Source organism: Alosa alosa, chromosome 10 (genome assembly GCF_017589495.1).
Source record: "Alosa alosa isolate M-15738 ecotype Scorff River chromosome 10, AALO_Geno_1.1, whole genome shotgun sequence".
Taxonomy (NCBI): Eukaryota; Metazoa; Chordata; class Actinopteri; order Clupeiformes; family Clupeidae; genus Alosa; species Alosa alosa.
This window is the reverse complement of record NC_063198.1, coordinates 11,881,146-11,901,440: the sequence shown is the minus strand read 5'-3', so window position 1 is coordinate 11,901,440 and position 20,295 is coordinate 11,881,146. Positions and strand designations below refer to the sequence as shown.

Here is a 20,295-nt window from a genome sequence, read left to right as displayed (position 1 = left end):
AAGTGTTACAATTGTGCCGGTTCTCCCCTGTGAAGCGAGCCCCTCACGATTTGCGCTCCAATGTAGTATGAATCATCCAGGTAGGCTACGGGAGACATCGTTAGTGGAGGTTTGGTACTTATAAAGGGTGTGGTTAACGGAAACCTCGGGTTAACCAAGAACATAACCTGCTCGGAGCAGGTTTGAGATGCAGCGTAAATTGCCATGGCATCATACCTCGGTTAAAACCTATCCACCTTTCGTAGTACGGGTTAATCGGGAAGTTACGCCACAAGTGATCATGCAAGTTACTCTCGAAGTTACCCAGATAAGCCAGTAACCCCGCTTCGTCTGGTGTTCAGAGAACAACTAGGCTCTAAACACTAAGAAAACCCAAGATCATTGTAATTCAGGGAGCATAACACCGACCTAGCCCCCCTTATCATTAATGGTGAGTGTGTGGAGAGGGTCCACACCTTCCGGTTTCTCGGCGTCCTTATCTCCGCTGACATCTCCTGGACAGACATCATCACAGCGGTCATCAAGAAGGCTCAACAGCAACTGCACTTCATGAGGGTCCTCAGGAAGTACAACCTGGACTCCAATCTGCTGCTGACCTTCTACCGCTCGTCGGTCAAGAGCCTGCTGACATACTGGATCACAGTATGGTACGGCAGCTGCACCGTGGCAGACAGGGAGAGGCTTCAGAGAGTTGTAAAGGCAGCACAGAAGATCATTGGCTACCCTCTACACCTCCCGCTGCCTCAGCAGAGGAAAACCCATCATTAAGGACAGCTCCCACCCTGGCTCTGATCTGTTTAACCTGTTGCCCTTAGGGAGGCGTTACAGGTGCATCAGAACAAGGACTAACAGATTCAAGAACAGTTTTTTTCCCAAAGGCCATAACCACTCTAAACTTACACATGCACTGACTTCACAGTATATGTATACAGCGTCTCAGAACTGTGCACCTTACCCCCCCCCGGACTTATTTTATTTTTTTTGCTTATATTTATTTTACGTACATGTTGGCACTGGAAAAAGGAGTTGCTCTTAATCTCATTGTACAGTGTATAGTGACAATAAAAGGCATTCTATTCTATCAGGCCTAACACTTTCCTGGGTAGCCTACTTGAAGAATGGCCTATAGCCTACAAGTGCCATTCTTGCAAGCTTCCTGGTTGGTTGATTAGTATTTTAAAGAGGTCCAGCTATATAAATTAGTCAGTCACATAATACAGAGCTCAATGGGAATTTCCCCTACCCACAACTAGAAATATCATACCTAAACATTAGTGCCAATTATCATCATACCCATTGGAATATAACCCAAAACTATTGACATTATATGTAAAGTTTCTATGGAACCATAACCTACGGCTTTTCCAGCAGTCAAAAAATACTTTAAGCCAGAAATAACAGCAATGTTTAAGAAAAGTGTTAAACCCAGAGAATAAACCCAGAGAATCATTTCAGTAATGGATGCAAGAATTCTTAATGAGAAATTGATGATAATTATATTTATTTCTCTTGATAGCTGTACATCATAATTTTACCATTTTACATTTATACTGAAAATACAAGCAAAAAACAGCCAACTCCAATTGATGTTTGCTGGTCATTGTATCAACTGTCCCAAAAAGTGTTCATAGCTGATGTTAGTGTGTCCGAGAGCTTCACAGCAATTTTGTCTGCAGAGGACAAAAGTAGGCTAGTTAGAATACACACATGGGATCTACAGAGTCCCTCAAGATTTTCTAAACAGTACAGTTGTAGATATGAAACCATTAAAAGATGACAACATATGCTGCAACCACCGGATATATTTAGTACCTGCTCTCTTTTGCTGTTTCTTCCTTTTTTTGCCAGCAGCCAACAGAGCCTGGCCTTGTTGGAGAGGATCCACATCAAGGATGTCTCTCAGGTCTACAGCTTTAGGAGTTGCACCCTCCAAACCACTCCCATTTTTAACCTGGGACCTTTTGATTTCAACAGTCATTGGTCCAAACTGAAGAAAATTGAGTGAAGAAAAATAAGAGATTACCAAAGCACGAAGACAAGAATCAGTCCAAAGACATGTAACAGTTGACCAACACTAACATCAGCCATGTTCTTCAACTGGTTCTTTAGGAAAGTAGTTCAGTGCTAGCCTGGCCCGTCCACCTAGATCTTCTTTCAGGGAGATCTAGTCTGGAACACAATAGTTCATAACCATTTCCCTCAGACAAGAAAAATGTCAGGCCAATCAGCGACGAGAGTAGGGTGGCCATCCGTCCGGATTTCGTCCGGACAGTCCGGTTTTTAAGCTCTCTGTCCGGACAGAGAGAGGGTGTCCTCCTTTTTGGACATTTGTCCAGATTTTTGTCATGACTAGCCATCTGTCCGCATTTTATGAGCACATAGGCTATGCCTCATTTCAAGGCCTCTGTAAGCTACTCATCTCTGTTACGTGTCATCATTTCTGACCCTCCGCCCAAGTAGCCTATCCGCCACCACCGTAGCACGGGATATCACAAAACTCCACCGATTTCGTTTTCGCGAAGCAATCAATGCGACAACTCTCATGATTGAATGAATGAACACCGTTGCTGAGCCATTTGCATATGGCGAAACAAAATACGTCTTTCAACTCGGCGTGGTATTCTGAACACCACGTTGCTACCAAAAGCAGGACAGATGCATACCATGCATTTTGTAAAGTGTGAAACAGATATTGATGTCAGCTCCAGGGGCAAGAGTGCCATAAGCTCTCACTCACAGGCATGCAGGCAGTCGCACAAAGAAAAAGCCAGGAAAAAGTGACAAAAAAGTTATTGGGTTAAAAAGGTGGGTTTGTTGACTAATGTGGGGGAAAAAAAACACACACACAAAATCTAATGTTACTATGCTATTATAATAAGTATGGGAATTTTGGAAACAGCTGACTAATGTGGAAAAAAACAACAACAAATGTTACTATAATATATTATGTTATAATAAATAGGTGCCTTCTATAGAAATGGTTTATTTTCTAATGTTATTCCCCTATATGTTACTCCGATTCCGTATGTGTCCTCACTTTTGGACCTTTGTCTTAACTTTTAGGCACAAGTGTCCTCATTTTCAGTGTCATGGCGGTGGTCACCGAGAGGGAAAGACGAAACCGAAGCTTATTGTGATAAACAGAAGCAACAACACTTGCAAATGTCAAAAAATGCAGAAATTTATTTACAGCAAAGGTAGACCCATATACATTGTTTGCTGACTGCTGATGCGGTTTATTGTCAGTTTGTAAAGTTTAGGCGAAGTATAGCCGGGTTGAAACCAGACCCTTCTCAGTCAGTTCCTCCAGGAATTCGCGATGTTGCGATCGCAACAATTAACGTAAATTCAGCAAATCCTCGTGAATTCTGGGCGACCTCGCAATTTTGTCCAAACACTGCAACTTTTTCGCAAATTTGACCAATCATAATGGTTTCCCCGTAAAATTTCACCCACCACAACAGCCCCTCGCGCAGAATATTGACTCAGATGCCACACTCACTTCTGCAGACACCAGAGAATGCCCTATAACTTGTTCACTCCTCTGCAGTTTTGAGGACAATAAATAGAAGGCTAACGTTAATGATCTGCTTTACTTGCATCTGTCATCTCAACCTAGTGTTGCTAACCTGCCTAAGCTATGAAAGTAAGTTAATTAAGGCCTACTTGGTTTACTGACATTTGAGTAGGATACAATATGCAACCCATTGGCAAACGTTTACACCTGGAGATGTCCTTTTAGCTCGTGTCATGTTTGCTAGCTTGTGGGCTCAGTTTGTGTAGTGCAGTACTACCAATATAATCATAGAAATGAATAACATTGTAAGACATTTACCTCTTCTATGATCCAAGAATGATTTCATAAGAGTTATTTTTTAACATTTATTTTAACTAATGACATAGAAAACATCCCGAATTCTATCCACATATCGTAATGCACTATGCAAAAGTTATTTCCAGTCGTGGCGAACACAGTGAAATGCAAGCGTTCAATCCACCGATATGTTGTTACGCTACTCTCACGTCCTTAAAGTGGCAGGCAGTCAATTAGACTTACACACCACCAATGTAATAACATTAAAGAAAAGTGTAGTGTAATAGTTTAAATCAATATGAAATTACTAGATACTTAGTTGGCTATTAGTAATTATGCAAGTCACAGAATATGAATTATTAAAAAGATATGAACTTAATAGGCTATGAATTACAACATATATGTAACAGTTCTACGAAAGGTTCTACTGCTTTGCAGTGGCGTCGTTAGACCTGGGCATTCGGGGCTATAGCCCCGGATCTATGGGCCGTCAACAACAACAACAACAAAAACTCTAATCGTGAATGAAATAAATAGCCCCGTAGAAAATACTTTTGTATTTTGTGTCCATTGTGTGCATTAACAGCAGCGCAAGAAAATCCGACGTTATCTGGGCAGGTTTAGAATCATTTGTTGCAAAATGTTGCAATTTCAATTCTCCTCTACGCTATTACGCATTGCTGTTTCGTGCTTCTACTAACTAGCCTTAGCGAAATAAGTGTACAGAAGGACAAATGGATATTAGAAATTTCTTTAAAGAAAAAAAAAAGGGCAGAGCAGGGACAAGAAGTGGAAACTCACAGTGTGTCATCATCTCCCGCAACCCAGGAGGACATTTCGATCAGCTCAGTTTTAATATCTTGTGATTTACTATTGAATCACATGCGCAGTAAATATGGTAAACCTGACCTCGTTTGAGGGGGCTTCCAAGCAATGCATGTTGGGCTTGATTTTGACAGAATGGAACTTTTTCTTTGGGCAAAAGTTTGTGATGCACAACCCAAATGCATTGCTTTCAAGGCACCCATAGCCCATTAATTGAAGGGGATGACGTCCAAATGTTTATCCAGAGACGAACGCTCACACCTGTGCACTTGACAGAGGTGCATGACTATGTTTATTCTACAGGCTATTTTAATGTCATATTTTGGGTGTTGTATGTGGTGCACTTTGGCAGAAGAGACGTTTTCCTTACACGGTCTTTAAACATCAAAATATTCAGAGTGACGTGAGTCATTACAATTGGCCTTCCTTTTCATTCTCAAAGTAGGTTAAAATTGCATGTTCATCAGCCCGATTGTGTGATGAAATGCGTTCATATTCTACTTTTTATGTCATAAACGTTGCATGCCTATGGAAAGGCTTTGCAGTAGGATTGTCCAATGGTCAAGCGGTTGCTTCAATTTGTGTTTTAATTTATGCGACGCACCGATGCTGGTTTCATGCAGTTTTGCGCAAGTTTAAAAATGTTTAGACGACTGCGTAATTTGTCTTTTTTGTTCAATAAGTTCTACTTTTCATGTCATGAATGTGACATGCCTATGATAAGGCTTTGCAGTTGTGCAATATGGTCAATCTATTGTCTCAGTTGTGTTTCATGTGATGCGCCAAAGCTACATTCATGCATTGTTTTGCTCCAGTTGAAAATATTTCTGCGTAATTTGTCAGCTGTGATCAAAAGCGTTCAGTAAATTCCACTAAGTCATAAATATAACATGCATATGATTAATGTTTGTATGGTGCATCTCATCTAGGCTTCTCTTATGTTCAATCAAATTGGCTTTGCCCACCCGTTTTTTGGCTACGCTACTGGTTGCAAACGTTTCCAAATCGAGTCACCAGACTGTATTCATTTTTTCAGGCTATTTCAGTGCTACAGATTGGACAAATTTTGACCAAACATGCCACAAAAAGGCCAAAATTGTAATGAGGTATGCGGGGCTAGGAATTCAAAAACTCGGTAACACTTTATAATAACTACACACAATTAATCATTTATTAAGCTTTTGTTACTTATTAGTTAATGGTTTGTTCATCATTAGTAATTTCTAATTTACCATCAGTAAAGCATTTGTAAAGCATTTGTTCACACAGTTATAGTTTGTTCATAGTATATAAGCCTATATCTAAAATATGTTTATACATTATTGTTAAAACTTAATAAATGATGCAATAATATGTTTTTGATTCCATTATTTAACAGTTGTTACATACACATGCACTAATGATTAGTTAGGGTGAGGGTATATTTTATAAACCACTTACTATAATTCATGATAAACTCAGGAGTTACAAGTGGTTAGTTAATGATATTTTGTGAGCTCATCTAAAGTGAGGACGTTTTATGCCTTGCAACACATTAATGGAAATATTACTTCATTAACAAAATATTATTGCATAATTAACAATAATTTATACATTCCTAATAGTATTGCATAATTAACAATAATTCATAAACATATTTTAGATATAGACTTATTTACTATGATCAAATCATTTATAACTGTGTGTAAATACTTTATTTATGAGAATTAACATAGCACAATAGAACATTAACATAGAACAATGCTTTACAAATGAACAAAGCATTTTGTAATAGTTTGCAACTGGTTTATAATAAGAAAATGACTTCATTATAAGTGGTTGTTTCATTACTTATTAAGTACAAATTATGTACTTACAAACATATTTTTTGGATAGGCTTATTTACTATGAACAAGCCATTTATAATTGTGTGAACAAATGCTTTACTGATGATAAATTATGTATGAACAAAAAATTACTAATGATGAACAAACCATTAACTAATAAGTAACAAAGGCTTAATAAATGATGAATTGTGTAGTTATTATAAAGTGTTACCAAAAACACTGCTTATGAGTGCGCAGCACCTTCGTAACACATCACATTTCTGTTAAGATATTGTACACTTCATTAGAGAAAAAAACAAAGTTCCTCCTGCCTGACAAGTTTCTCATTCAAAGTTCCAACTTAGGTTTACAACAGACAGTGGAAACTCCAAACCACAAAAGCATGTCAGAATACCTCTGGATCCTGATCATCCTCCATTGATTCAGCTTTGTTAACAGACTCGCAATCTTCCAAACCTTCGCCATCTTCCACTGGCATGTCCAGCTGAGTGCCTTGTGTCATACCTGATGTTGCCATGCAGAATCCCATTTCAACTTCAGTGGGGTCCAATGCTATAATAGAGAAGAGGTCACAAAGCATGATTCTGAGCTTCAGTCTTGGCATTAAAACAACCAAATAGGAGCAACAGTCAAACTCTGCCTGCCAATAGCAAGCAATAGAACAGGTACATGGCTTTGTTTAGTTTAGTACAAGGCTTTGACATGGCTAGCACCGTGATCTTCAAAATAAACTAGACGGGAGTAGTCACAACAGCTGCAAAAGTAATTGTACCAGCAAGTGCCTCTTCATTTCCTTTCTCTAGTTCATCCCAGTCAAAGGCCTTGCCCATCTCTGCTACGATCTCAGCACTGACGTGGGTAGGCATTGTGTGCGTTTCTGGAGGATGAGTAAAATAGCTGATGCGGCCTCTGGAATAGTAAACAGACATATAGAAACAATCTTGTTTTTTGGTCACAATAACCTGGTATTTAAGCATAAGAAACAGAATGCTAACATAGCAATGACCTGTTTTTGAGCGTACATTCGTAAATTCAATCCGTCACTCTGAAAATAGAAAAGCGCTCTGCATTGTCCTTATATCTTATATACCGTATATTCTCCTTATAAATGAGTTTCTCATAGATCAAAATTCATTAAAAAAGCGAGGAGGGATGCACACCCAAGTAGAGGAGCTGACCAGGAGGTTAACAAATTGAAGACAGTAGGCGCACACTCTATTCTCTTATGTATTTATTTAAGACTGATGTCTCAGCAAACAGCCTTTATAAATAAACCTACAAAGAGATCACAAGTGTGCGGCCACTCTGTCATGGATAAAAACTGGCATTAACAGAAATAGTGGGTTGAATCTCTCTTTTGTACACTTGAAAAAAATATTGTGACATCAATGATATAGGTGATGATATATTTATATGTGCTGCAAGGAGGATGTAGAATGTAAAATGAGAACAAAGATGCATGAATGTGTAGTTCAAACTGTAGACGAGGAAGAAGAGTTAATTGGGGGTCGGGATCAAGTTTTACTTTATTGTGGTTCTCAAGACTAAGATGACATGACTTCTTTCATATTGCCATTTATATCATTATCGCCAAACAATATCATGACTTATTACATGGCTCTTCACAATGCTAGTAGAATGCTCCATTGACTTGAATGGGATTTCCCAATATTCTACGGTAAAATATATTCCTGTAATTACCTGTAATTCCTGAAACATATAATTACCGCTGTCAATGGCAACGGGTTTTGTGCTTCTGATTTACATCTTTCATATCACTCCGCAAGTAGTCCGGTCACTTCTTCATTGGAACTTCATCCAAAAGTGAAAGCAGACGGTTGATCAGCTGTGTTCTAAAGAATGTTTGATTCAAGTTCAGCGTGTTGCGAACTATTTGTTTCTCAGCAAAAGCCACGACGAAACGGTCGGTAACAATTAAATGTAAAGAGTCATATCATGTGGAGTTTATTTTTTCGTTTTGGCAAGGTAGCCATGTGATAAGCAGAATAATGTATAGAACGCCGGTCATTATCGGAAAATAAGTCCATTCAGGACGAAGCAAGAGGTCCTGTTCACCCTGTCGGGACTTATTTTCCGATAATGACCGGCACTCTATACATTATCCCTTACATACTGTGATACAGTTTTAAGTCAATGTCACCCATCTCTTGCGGAAATGTGGATTTATTTCTCATTCAAGAGCTTGACAATACTATGAATACTATGAAACTGATTTTATTGAATTACCATTTATGGTCTATAATTTGTAAACAAGTCCGCACCTGTCCTATTTCCTCCCACGGTCAGCATTTCAGTTAGACTGATGTCACGCTCTGCCGCTCTCTGTCCCATCAGCTGAAGTGTCCCGACTCTGAATGCTTTGAGAATGTGATGCTCCAGCATCACTCGGAATTTGCAAACGGCTTCAAAGTGCTGTGTGTGCCAGTTTACCAACATACCAAAAGTTTCAAACCAGATTTAGTTTCTTTTTAGGTTAGAATATTATCTATCTATCTATCTATCTATCTATGCGCGCACACACATACAGTATATCCCATGGCCACCAGATGGCAGCACCGTCAATCTTCCTGATGCTAATATCTGCTGCAACCCAAAACATGACAATTGACACCCACCCTGTCCAGTCCATGAGGACACTCTTGGCAGCCTTGTCACTGTCTGGAAGTCCCCCTTTTCTCAGCTTCCCCTGCCGCCGTGCTAGCAAGGCCAGGAACTCCAGAGCAGTATGGAAATCTAAAACCCCATAATGTTCCATAATCTAAGAGGAACAAAAACAAGCAGAAGACTTCAGTAATAATGTTTTACAGTTGTTAAAAACATGGGGGGGGGAAATCAGTGAATCAACTAAGCACATTGTTTACACATAGAAACAGAAAGCAAACTAAAATGCATAAAGGAAACAACATGCCTGTGTCTTGTTGCAGCGCCTCAAGATTGCTTCAATGGCTGGTAAAGGGTCTACCAGTTGTTCAATCTTCACACAGTTCCGAAGAATCATGGCTGCATCACTGGTGGAGGTTGCCATAACGATTCCAGGGCAATCTAGAAGCTTGATGTGTTTGTCTAAGTGCACTTCCTGAAGGCATCTGAATAACATACATAAGGTAGTAAGATTGGTAGCATGTCACAAGTGAGGACTTTGTGCCTGTACACTACACTTTACACTTACTTTGTCACTCCTGGGGTGGCTCCCACACTACAGGCCCGGGCTCTCTTCAGACTGTTGATCAAGCTACTCTTGCCGACATTCGGAAAACCTTTGAAATTAGGAAAAAATTAGGGGAAATCACTCAGACTTAAGATAAATTAACAATATTTATTTATTTAATCCTTTATTGACAGACAGAAGTCCAACTACAGTGCAATCCCATGTATTTTTAAAGACAATACGATTTCACTATGGCTGAACACTCACCTACAACACCAACAGTGATGGCTGTCTTGATGTCCTGGTTTCGACAATAGTTTCCCAAGAGTTTCATCAAGCATTCTGCACCCACACATGCACTACTACCCAGAAGGTCAGCTGTGGCTTTTGTGACTGGTACATTGCTGCGTTTCTGAAAAACAAGCGTTACCATTTTGAACAAGTGATACATGCAATCAACATACACAAACAAATGAAATAGTAAAAGCACAGTACAACTGCTTTATTAACATTGTAGAGAGTATGAGGAATCTTCCAGGGACTAAAATCATACCAGGTTTCTGCTCTGCTGTTGGGTAGAAGCTTTGAAGGCCACAGTTGGAAATTCATGGCGAAGGTACTTGATCCATTTCTCAATGATATCCTTAGACACAAGATCTTTGAAAAAGAGTTTTGTAAATCTACTTGCAAAACTGAACATTCTGAATCAAAATCTGCACCCTTAAAATGACAAAACAAAAACACAATAAACAAAGAAAAAAATACTCTGAGGAAGTGGACTCTGAGGAAGACGCAGTGCGTCGCACCACAATAAAAAAGTTAAAAAGTTCTCTGAGTGCTCCGGTCATCCCTGGGTTTAGTCTCTGAAGTGGCCCAGCCAGTCTCTCTGACCCTTTGGTCCTGGACTGTGAGCACCGAAAAGGCTTGAGCGCAAGTGACACCCGTCTTAAAAGAAAAAAATACTGCAACAACCATCAGAGACATTGACAACACATCCTCAATTTGCTATTATATTTTAGTACCCATTGATTTCTCGGATTCACCTCATCACTTACCAAGATAAGAAAGGGAACAAGGGGGTGCAAATGAAGTAGGGGATGTACAAATCAACTTGTGCAATGACGACAGATTAATCTGTACAAATAACACATGGCCACTTGGCATGGGTACAAGTCTTTCCAACCTACCAATTTTGTTGAGAACAAGAACAATCTTCTTGTTAATTCCACTCTGGACAACCGCCTGCTCCACCTGGGGACAACGACATCCCAAAGGATCACGGGCATCCAGGACTTCCAGAATCACATCAGCAGCTTCAATGACCTTAACAAAGAGAGACACAAAACCACAGAGAATAGAATTATATGTTGTTATTTTCCACAGTTCTTGTTGATGCAGGTGCAACAAAATAGTTTTTTTCCCCCCTACTGGGTGGAGTGCTAATTAAAATCAATCACTTAAAATGTTCCATCAAATTGATTTTTAGAAATCTCTCAAAGGCAAAGGACTAATTCCTGATGCTACTTTATAAAAAAAAAGACAGACACGTTTTGATTAGTGTCTATGAAAGTTCGATATACAAAAACACAGACATTTGTATATTATTTATCTTTGTTTTGAGTAAATAGGTTTTGGCTGTTTGAAAGGAAGTATCTAGATATGAAAATATTCTGTTTAGAATTTCAGTTTTTGATGCAGAGGTAAACAAAACATATCAGGAAACTTTTCAGTAAAACTTTACTTGGCTAGTCTGCCCAGATTTAAAATTTAAGTTCAGTATGTAAAATTATGGATGAACAAATGAACATGACCGTAACCAAATCCAACCCCTAACCTTAACCTTTAATTGTAATTAACATATTGTTTACAGATACTTCACTGATAATCTTCGCATCTGCAGATTGTCTGTAGGTAGACTATCCAAGTGAAGTGTGACCAACTTTTCTTACCTTTTTGAATTCCCTGTAATACGCCTTCCTTGAACTTTCATTCTCAAAATTAACATGCTTCTCCAAATTTTGCATTTCCACTTCCTGGACACAAAGATGGATAGACATTGATTACTAATCACACATTTAAAGAAACACGCCACCGTTTTATAAAAACGGGTTATTCACCGTCTCCCCTAGAGTTAGATAAGTGAGCAAAAACATTCTTGTCTCCGTGCATGCATTGTCATAGTCCGGTAGCTCCCCGGCTAGGTTATCTTAGCATAGTGAATAGAATCCTTTGTAGCCAGATAGTACGTTGTGAGTAAAAGTGAGCCAGAAAAAAAAAAAAATCCCTAATTACTTCTTGTGGTCTCCATTTTCACAACCAGTACACATGGCAATGCAGATTAAGATGAGGGGACATAGTTATGGGGCGTGTTTCAACCGATACAGGGGTGGAATGCCTCTGCACTCAATTGGATAGACCTAACCAATCAGAGCAACAAAATAGCTTACCCTGAGGTGTAGGAAGAAAACACACGGACCAACCTTCTCCACAAATGCCTTAACATTGTTTTCTGGTCTTTTGTAAAAGTTAGTGCCGTCAATAACTCCTAGCCTACAACACTCATTAGCAAAATCTAAGAGATACGTAGTAGGGTAGGCTATATTAGGAAAAAACTGATAGCCTATCCCTCCGTTTTTTTTTTAAATAATTCTGTTGAACACTGATATGCTACAAACATGTTAAACAGCTGGGAAAGGCTGTCGCAAATCCCTCGAACAGGTGGTCAATCAGAGATTTCAAACTAACAATGTCGCAATGCAACAGTGCTGTTTTCCCTTGATGAAAGTGAAACCACGAGTTTTCCCACATATCAACTTTGGCCAAAGTTTTCAGAAATAACCGTTTTCAGTGATAAAACCTCATTAAATAATATGCATTTTCCGTATGGGGTCTTAAAAGCCATGTATCCTTCTAGCCACAGCGTTTTTGTTTCAAACATAAGCCTAATCTAAGCGTGCTCAGATGACGTGATAGACCAGGCGCTGTTGCTCACCTGTCCATCATCATAAAGCCCGATTTGATTGGTCCGCCCGATAAGATGCATTTTAAAAAATACCCAAATGAGCGTTCTATCCCACACTGCTGACATAAATGTAAACAGTCCTGATATCATTACCCTCTGTTCAAAAGCCTGCTGCCGTTGCTGGATATCTCTCTGGAAAGTGTCCAAACTCCTTCTTTTCATGAGCTCCTTCTCCCTGGACAGTTTCTGCTTCTCTTGGAGTTCCTCGAGCTGATGGTGCCATTAAAAAAATACATATATAAGGAACAAATATATAAAGAACAAATTAGAAATGATTTAATATATGAAGGCATTATTTCCAATCCAACAATCCATTTAGTGTATGAAGTAATCATGACAGTGTCCTGAGAGATGCTGATGTTAAAGAAATGTGCGCACTACACCTACCAAGCTTCACCCATACGACTAGGGCTTTGACTTTTGCCCAAAAATCATATTCGAAGTTTGTTTGTTTATTAATATTAAAATTCGAATATATTCAAATATGTATTAATAATATTTTAACCATTAAATGTCTCCAGTAAGACCGATATTGGTATCAAACTTAAGTTCTATATGTTCTGTCCACCAGAGGGCAGTGTATCAGTCAATGTCAATAGACTACGTGCACGAAAGGTTAAAATTGTTAAATTTGTTATTGAGCATTGAGCAGGGCTGCGCGATAAAACGATAGCGATATGTATCGCAATATACATGTAATCGATATCAATAAAAAATAAGTTCGATAGAACATTCATAATTAAAACCAACACACACCTCCTGCCTCACGTTGTCCATAAATAAATAGGCTAAATATATCTTGCATTGTAGTAGGTCAAACTCTACCAGAGTAGGCGATAGAAGTAGGCCTACCTCAACACAGACTCTCCTTGCCCCGTACACTCTCTCTCTCTCTCCCTCTCAACAGGCGCATCCCTCCTCAGCATGCACATGTAATCCACATTAATCGTGCAAGATGACTGGCTAAATTGCTATTAAATCCGGTTAGCATCATTAGCAGGCTGCACAAATTTGTTTAAAACTGTTGCATTCAAATTGACTGCTAAGTTCTAATCATCTCAATCCCGATGCAAATGGAAAAGTATTTTCCAAGACTCAAACGGGCCTGTTCCAAGGAGAAAAAAATATTCATTTGAAACTTAAACACACGTAGGGAAACTGAACAGTCTAACCAGACTATGATACACTAGCAAATTAAGCTTACGTTACTTTGTTTACAATATTTCCAGGCTTCAACCAGTGCTGCTTTTAATTCAGACTTATCTGCACATTTATTTATTTGAGTGTTTTTCATGATTGTGTTGCCATTTCTTTTCCCTGTTTGCTTTGATTGATAACTGAGGTGATTAAAATCAGAGGAAGGTTAAGTTTAAAATAAAAGTGTCTCTTATGTCTATGTGTGAGCTCACTAAGCGCGAACCAGCCAGGATGCTTCACCTACAGGAGCCCAGATGACCAATAATAAGCCTTGCTAATGAGCTTGTGATTTTACTTCACCAGGCGTGAAAAAAAACCTCTGAATTGAAAATAACGTTTACAACCAAATACATTTATAGAAATTATCTCCATAGGCTACAGGTTAGAATATTAAGAGATCCCTAAAATTCGTTCGAATATCTTTAATTTTAAAAATAATCGAATTATATTCGAATAAAGAAGTTCGGAGTCAAAGCCCTACATACGACCTTTTGGCAAATTTGGGATTTACTCTGCAGGTCCGACTGGAGGCCATTGAAGCCCATTTCCAATGTCCCTAAAACACCAAGCAGTACAAGCAAAACAATATTTGGACAATGTACACTAACTCTCAATCTGCATCCAAATGCAATTGTTAATAGGGCTGTCATTTTTGTGAAAAAATCCTGTTCGATTTGAGAGACAGTGAAAGTGTTCATTGAATCGATTGTAAAATCGATTTTTCATGTCTAAAGACATTTTCAATGCCAAATATAGGCCAATCCACAAACAACTAACAGGCATGAGGACGAACAGAGGGCGCTTGTAGATGCAAGCCAGCAATATTTCTGATGATTTATTGGTGTGAAGTTTCGTGCACAATGACAAACAGGAGTGCAACATTCTCGAAAAACAATAAGCCGAGTGGACTGCCTACATCAGTGACAAACATTACTGCAGGATTTAACGTAGCTGTGTCTGTGTTTACGATTAGAAATGTCAATTCTACACATTTCGCCTACGTAGAGCTTTCACAATGATTACTGCATTTCGGAATTCTTTTATCTTATATTTTTGTTTGTGAATTTTGTAACATCTATCCTTTTTATTTGTTTAATTCGTTTAAAGTTAATAGTGTACATATTTGGTTAAAATCGATTCCCTATTTTAGTTTAGTTTTCGAAACTTGTGTTGTTTGGTCCAATCGATTGCGCAATCGATTTTCGTAAAGTGACAGCCCTAATTGTTAAAGATTATTATGACCGCCGCTAGCGAAGCGGTCATACAGGGATTGTCAAAGTCTGCTTCATGAATTTTTGGTGGGTATGTAGCCCCACTAGACTTTTACGGAAAAATTTTGTTTGGTCCCTGGGGGCCACTTCCCCCCCGCGCTGGGCCCCCTGAAACCCAAAAAATGCAGTTTTTCCTAAATAACTACCTGAACCGTGGCACCGAGGATGAAGACATTTTTATGGTATGTTGGTCAAGGGCCCACATCAACCTAGCCCATAATCACTCAATTGTGATTTGCACCCCCCCCCGGTAAAAAATGAAAATGCAATATCATTCTGCTTTAATCGCCCCTCTCTTCAGTTAAAATGTTCAGAACTGCACCAAATTTTATGTATATGATTAACCTGACATTCTTTGGGGGTATGCCAAGTTTCGTCCAATTTCATCCATGGGGGGGGGGGTCTAAAACAATTAAGCAGGGATGCATGATATATCGGCGGCCGATATATTATTTGCCGATAAGTGAAAAAATGAAAATATTATTATCGGTCCGATAACAGAATTCTGGCCGATAATTTGCGCCGATATTTTTTAAAGTCCTGATTTAGGCCTGCGTAAGGCCCGTCTGGCTACACTGAGCTACTTGAGCTTGGTTGGCTATACTTTTTCCTCAATATAATGTCAGCGGTGTGAATGTATTTCAGCACTCTAACAAATATGTGGATATGCGTTCATTTGGAAATCTGTGCATCTCAAAATCCTCTCGTGAATGATCCGCCATTTAACCTTACCAAAGCCGAGCTCAGCCCTATCTAGAGTCGTCTTGTGCTGATGTGTTTGCACTTTACCGAGCTGGTCGGGGAAACAAATAAACAAACTCGTTAGTGTTTTAGTATTATATTTACATTACTTTAGCTTGGGTTTTGTATTATTACCTAGAAATATGCTAACCATTCCTGCTTCAGTTCCAGACAGGTCATCATAATAAGTTATTAAAACCTTCGGGGCTAACCCCTTTCATTTCTGCTGCAGCAGGTTGTGCGCAACAGAGTAGACGGACATAAGATACAGTCTGAGGAGTTGCAGCTTTATTCAGTTACCCGCAGTTGAAACTAAACCTAAATTTCCCTCACAAACTCTGATTTGGTCGCTATACTGTAGCTTATTCCCAGCTGAGCCGTTTATGAGTGTTTAGTCCTAAATGAAAACGATTCATACTCTCTAGCCACTCACTCGCAATTCACTGACGTCATGTTCACTTAAAGGAGCCACACATACTGTAGGGCTAGGCTACTGTTATGTTCACTGCTGTACTATTGAGGACTATTATGAGTTCTGCCCATCATTTGGTGGTAGGTAAAATTAATGCAATAAAATTATGCTTATTAAATGCTTTCCCCAAATTTTTTTCAAGAGTAATATTATAGGTTATCGTATCGGTATCAGCCACAACAAACCAATAAATATCGGTTATCGTTATTGGCCCTAAAATTCCATATCGGTGCATCTATAAAATTAAGTTTTGTGACTGTACACTCATTGGCCTGTAGATGGTGGTGCACACATATAAACACGCACATACCATCAGTATCGGCAATTACAACGGCCGATACATAATTACAAATTCAGTAGGATTAAAGGAAAACCAAATATTCATCATAATAATTTGGCTGCATTTCGGTGCATTGGCGTCACATAGTCGTTTGTCCACCAGATGGCGATCGTTGCAGTGAGACGTAATTTTGTTGGAAGTTAATCTAAAGTGGGTTGGAAAGACACTACGCTTCCTACAAGGACAAGACTGTAGTTTACCGCAGAGAACGTCTAATAAGGGTAGGATGTTCCCATTTCTTCTTGAAGCCGAAATAAATCTGAGAATGTTTATCGGACATGCTTGGTTTTTACTGCAGGTAGGCTACGTTAATCTTAAGTTATATCAATAGCCTAGAGTAGGTAAAATAATGTTACCGTTAGCATTGGTTGAGTGATGGAGGCCAATTTGATTATTGATGTATTTGTAGAAAACCATAAATGCGGTTATAGGCTACCAAGAAATTGACATCACTAATTGCATCTTTCGACTGTCATCTCATTTGCTTATGACCATAACCTAGGCTACTAACAGGAGCTAGGTGAGTTAGCCACAACACGTTCGCTACGTGATGGTTTTCTAATGGAAAATATATAGGCTACCTGAAAGATAACCTGTCTATGATGCATCCTAAACACCGGGCTGGGACATTTAGCTCAAAGTCTCAAAAGGCATCTGAGTCAACGTTCATTCCCAAACACCCATATAGGCTACTTCAATCCTCTATTTTCAAAGGTGATTCAAGTAAGGAAGAGCATGGCTCAAAGTACAGTAACTAGGACTGAAACTACATAAATTCATCAAAGTGAATAATTTGTGTCAACTCGCCGCAATGTAGATTTATTAACGCACCAGTGATCTACATCTTTATTTAAGCCAAATGTTTTAGAGCGCACGTTGAGAGATGTATCCAGGGCAGGGCTGTACCTACACATTTGTTGCACGTGCTACAAAAATCATTCTTTGCGATGGATGATTTAGTACCAACGTTACACCGGTCCAATACAGTTTTGCCAATCGCTATATCGTGAGACTGAGACGTTTTTTGTTTGTTCGAAGTGCGTGTTTAGGGTATGAGAGGAGAGTCGATGTGCTTTGATTCCAGCTTGGTAGTAGTAGTCTATGCGATTAAAAAACACATGTGTGTGTGAAGTATCCAAACAATGATAACGCTTTCATTATGGCTGCTTTAGCCACAGACCTTGTGTTGCAACTGCAACTGTGTTGCAACTAAAGACTGAGTTTGTTTTGTCTTTCCTCCTGTGGGTGTGTATGTTGGCCAGCTGATATGCATGAAGGTCACCTATCTGTTACAGACTGTAACTGAGAATACACATAAGAAAGATGCATCTGACTTAATTATATTGAATTGTTTTTTTTTTTTTTTTTTGCTTCCTCTCAATAAGAGAATTATTTTTGGGTTTTTGCTTGGGATTCAAACTTGTTTGATTTACTGAACTATTCTCAACTAAACTGAAGCCGAGATTTTGTTAAGTCTTTGAAGTCTAATTCCTCCTCCCCTGTTGAGTTGAGGATATTCTGTGGTCACCATTGAGGGCACTCTTGCTGGTACGGAAAACACTAACACACTTAACCATAAGGTACAGATCTTCTCTGACTTAGCTGTGTGTGTTTGTGTGTGTGAGTGGTTGTTATCTCTGCACTTGAAGGTCAGGGAGCCAGTGTAAAGAGAGAGAGTGGAGAAGAGAAAATATGTTTATTACACTTGAATTATGAAGTTACAAATATTTTATATCTAAGTTCAAACAATTTGAAGGTGTTGCTTGTCAGAGGTGTCTTAAATTCTCTTTTAAAATGACGTTTTGATGTTTATAGCATACCATATTAATTCAGTCAAGAGTTACTTCTCTTAAAAGTGGCACATGTTTTGTTTTGGTTTGTGTTTGGTCAACATGCTTTAATTATTTTATTTTGTTTGTTTTCCTGTCAATGCTAAAAGAGACATGCAATGCCCTTGTTTGATATTCTTGTTAGATTTGCCAGTTCTGGAAAATTATGTGCCATTGAATTACAGTTATCATTTAATAATGTCTACCGTCCTAAGTGTTTGTTTTTCCTCTGAAACAAAATAGAGGGGGGTGATCTTTCAGTCCTGGTTCTGGGGATGGGCCTCTAGAAACACCCATAAGGGAGCTGAACACGCAGCAACGGATAAACCAGAGACTTACAGCCAGACCAGGGCTGTTAGGTTGCTACAGCCCATCTTATTTTTTTTCCCCCTAGTGATTCAGGCCCTAGCCCTAGAATAAGATATATATTAGAATCTCAGGTTTCTCTGAGTATAAGAGATCTGCTCACAACAACAAGTAAGGAAACTTGATGACGGGGTCCTACTGAAAGGGAATTCTCCTGAGACGTCGGAGCGAGAACCAGTGATAAAGCAAAAAGGCGAACGTTCGGTGAGAAAAATAAAATTAAAATAAAAAAATCTCCTCCGTAGGGAGTCGAGGCTATTTTGTAGTAGTAGTCGTTGGATGAAAAGAAACCCAAAGCGAATAGGCTCAGGGGTGATTCATCCTAAATAAGAAAACTACTAGGAGGGCTATTTAGTAGAAGTAGTCTTATGATGAAAAGAAACCCAAAGCGAAGAGGCTCAGGGGTGATTCATCCTAAAGAGAAAAACCTAGGTTTATGAGATCCTTTTGATATTTATAAGGACCTCTACGTAGTAGTACAGTGGCTAAGCACCGGAATCGTTCAGTTTTCGCAGAAAGCATGAAACTTGGCACAGTTATACTACTACCCCTAGTGATCAAAAATTTAAATGGACCCCAACACATAGCGCCCTCTAGTGGATGCCACCTTGAATTCAAATATGGCTACCATTCTTAATCGAATTGTTGATACAACTTCAAAATTAAACAACATAAAAAAGTCTTTTAAGTTCTAACACTCAATTTTTAGAGTGAAGGAAGCTATTGACATGATTTCCAAACAAACTTGATGTTGGCCATTTTGAAATCCAATATGGCGGATACCAAATGTGAAAATATAGACCATCTCTATTGTTATTCATGATAGAAATATCATTCAAAAACAATTTCAAAGTTTGAACAGTCATTTTATCACATGACGAACTCAATAATATACAAGGCATCAAGTATAATTTGGTAAGATTCCAATATGGCCACTATGTGTAAGAAAATAAGCCAATTATTGAAAAATAATGGAAAAAACATCATACTGGATATCTACATTACATTACATTTGGCTGACGCATTTTTAGCCAAAGCGACTTACAACCTGGTAAACAGTTTAACGCTTTTAAAACAATTCTCTCAACAATTCTAGAACCATTTAAAACAATTCAAAAAGGTAGAGTACAATAGGGAAAAGTGCATCAGTGAGTGTTGTTTTTATACAGTCAAGTCAGGTGCTAAGTGCTAGAATTAGCTAGTTGTAAGTAGTGCTACGAGAGGAGATATTCTCTGAAGAGCTGGGTCTTCAGGAGTTTTTTGAAGGTGGAGAGGGATGTCCCTGCTCTAGTAGGAACTGGTAGCTCGTTCTAGCAATGAGGAATAACAGATGAACAAAGTTTGGAGTGTACCGGTGGCAGAGCTAGATGATGTTTGTCTGAAGAGCGTAATGGTCGGGGGGTAGCATACATGCCTGTATGAG

At 38.9% G+C, this 20,295-nt stretch overlaps 1 protein-coding gene across 2 annotated transcripts in view; it reads right to left on the bottom strand.

Moving 5' to 3' along the window:
• gnl3l (guanine nucleotide binding protein-like 3 (nucleolar)-like) overlaps positions 1-20,295 on the bottom strand; it is a 30,191-nt gene that overhangs the window by 819 nt on the left and 9,077 nt on the right. The window contains exons 4-15 of one of the 2 annotated variants that reach the window (XM_048256055.1): positions 12,750-12,866; positions 11,584-11,667; positions 10,822-10,957; positions 10,188-10,291; positions 9,902-10,046; positions 9,656-9,743; positions 9,395-9,572; positions 9,102-9,244; positions 7,238-7,374; positions 6,860-7,017; positions 1,813-1,987; positions 1,485-1,670 (exon numbers count right to left, since the gene is read on the bottom strand). In XM_048256055.1, coding sequence (XP_048112012.1) covers positions 1,606-1,670; positions 1,813-1,987; positions 6,860-7,017; positions 7,238-7,374; positions 9,102-9,244; positions 9,395-9,572; positions 9,656-9,743; positions 9,902-10,046; positions 10,188-10,291; positions 10,822-10,957; positions 11,584-11,667; positions 12,750-12,866 — 1,530 coding nt within the window. In that variant the 3' untranslated portion in view covers positions 1,485-1,605. Of the gene's footprint in view, positions 1-1,484; positions 1,671-1,812; positions 1,988-6,859; positions 7,018-7,237; positions 7,375-9,101; positions 9,245-9,394; positions 9,573-9,655; positions 9,744-9,901; positions 10,047-10,187; positions 10,292-10,821; positions 10,958-11,583; positions 11,668-12,749; positions 12,867-20,295 lie in introns of those variants that run through there. The other variant, XM_048256054.1, reaches the window with a different exon arrangement.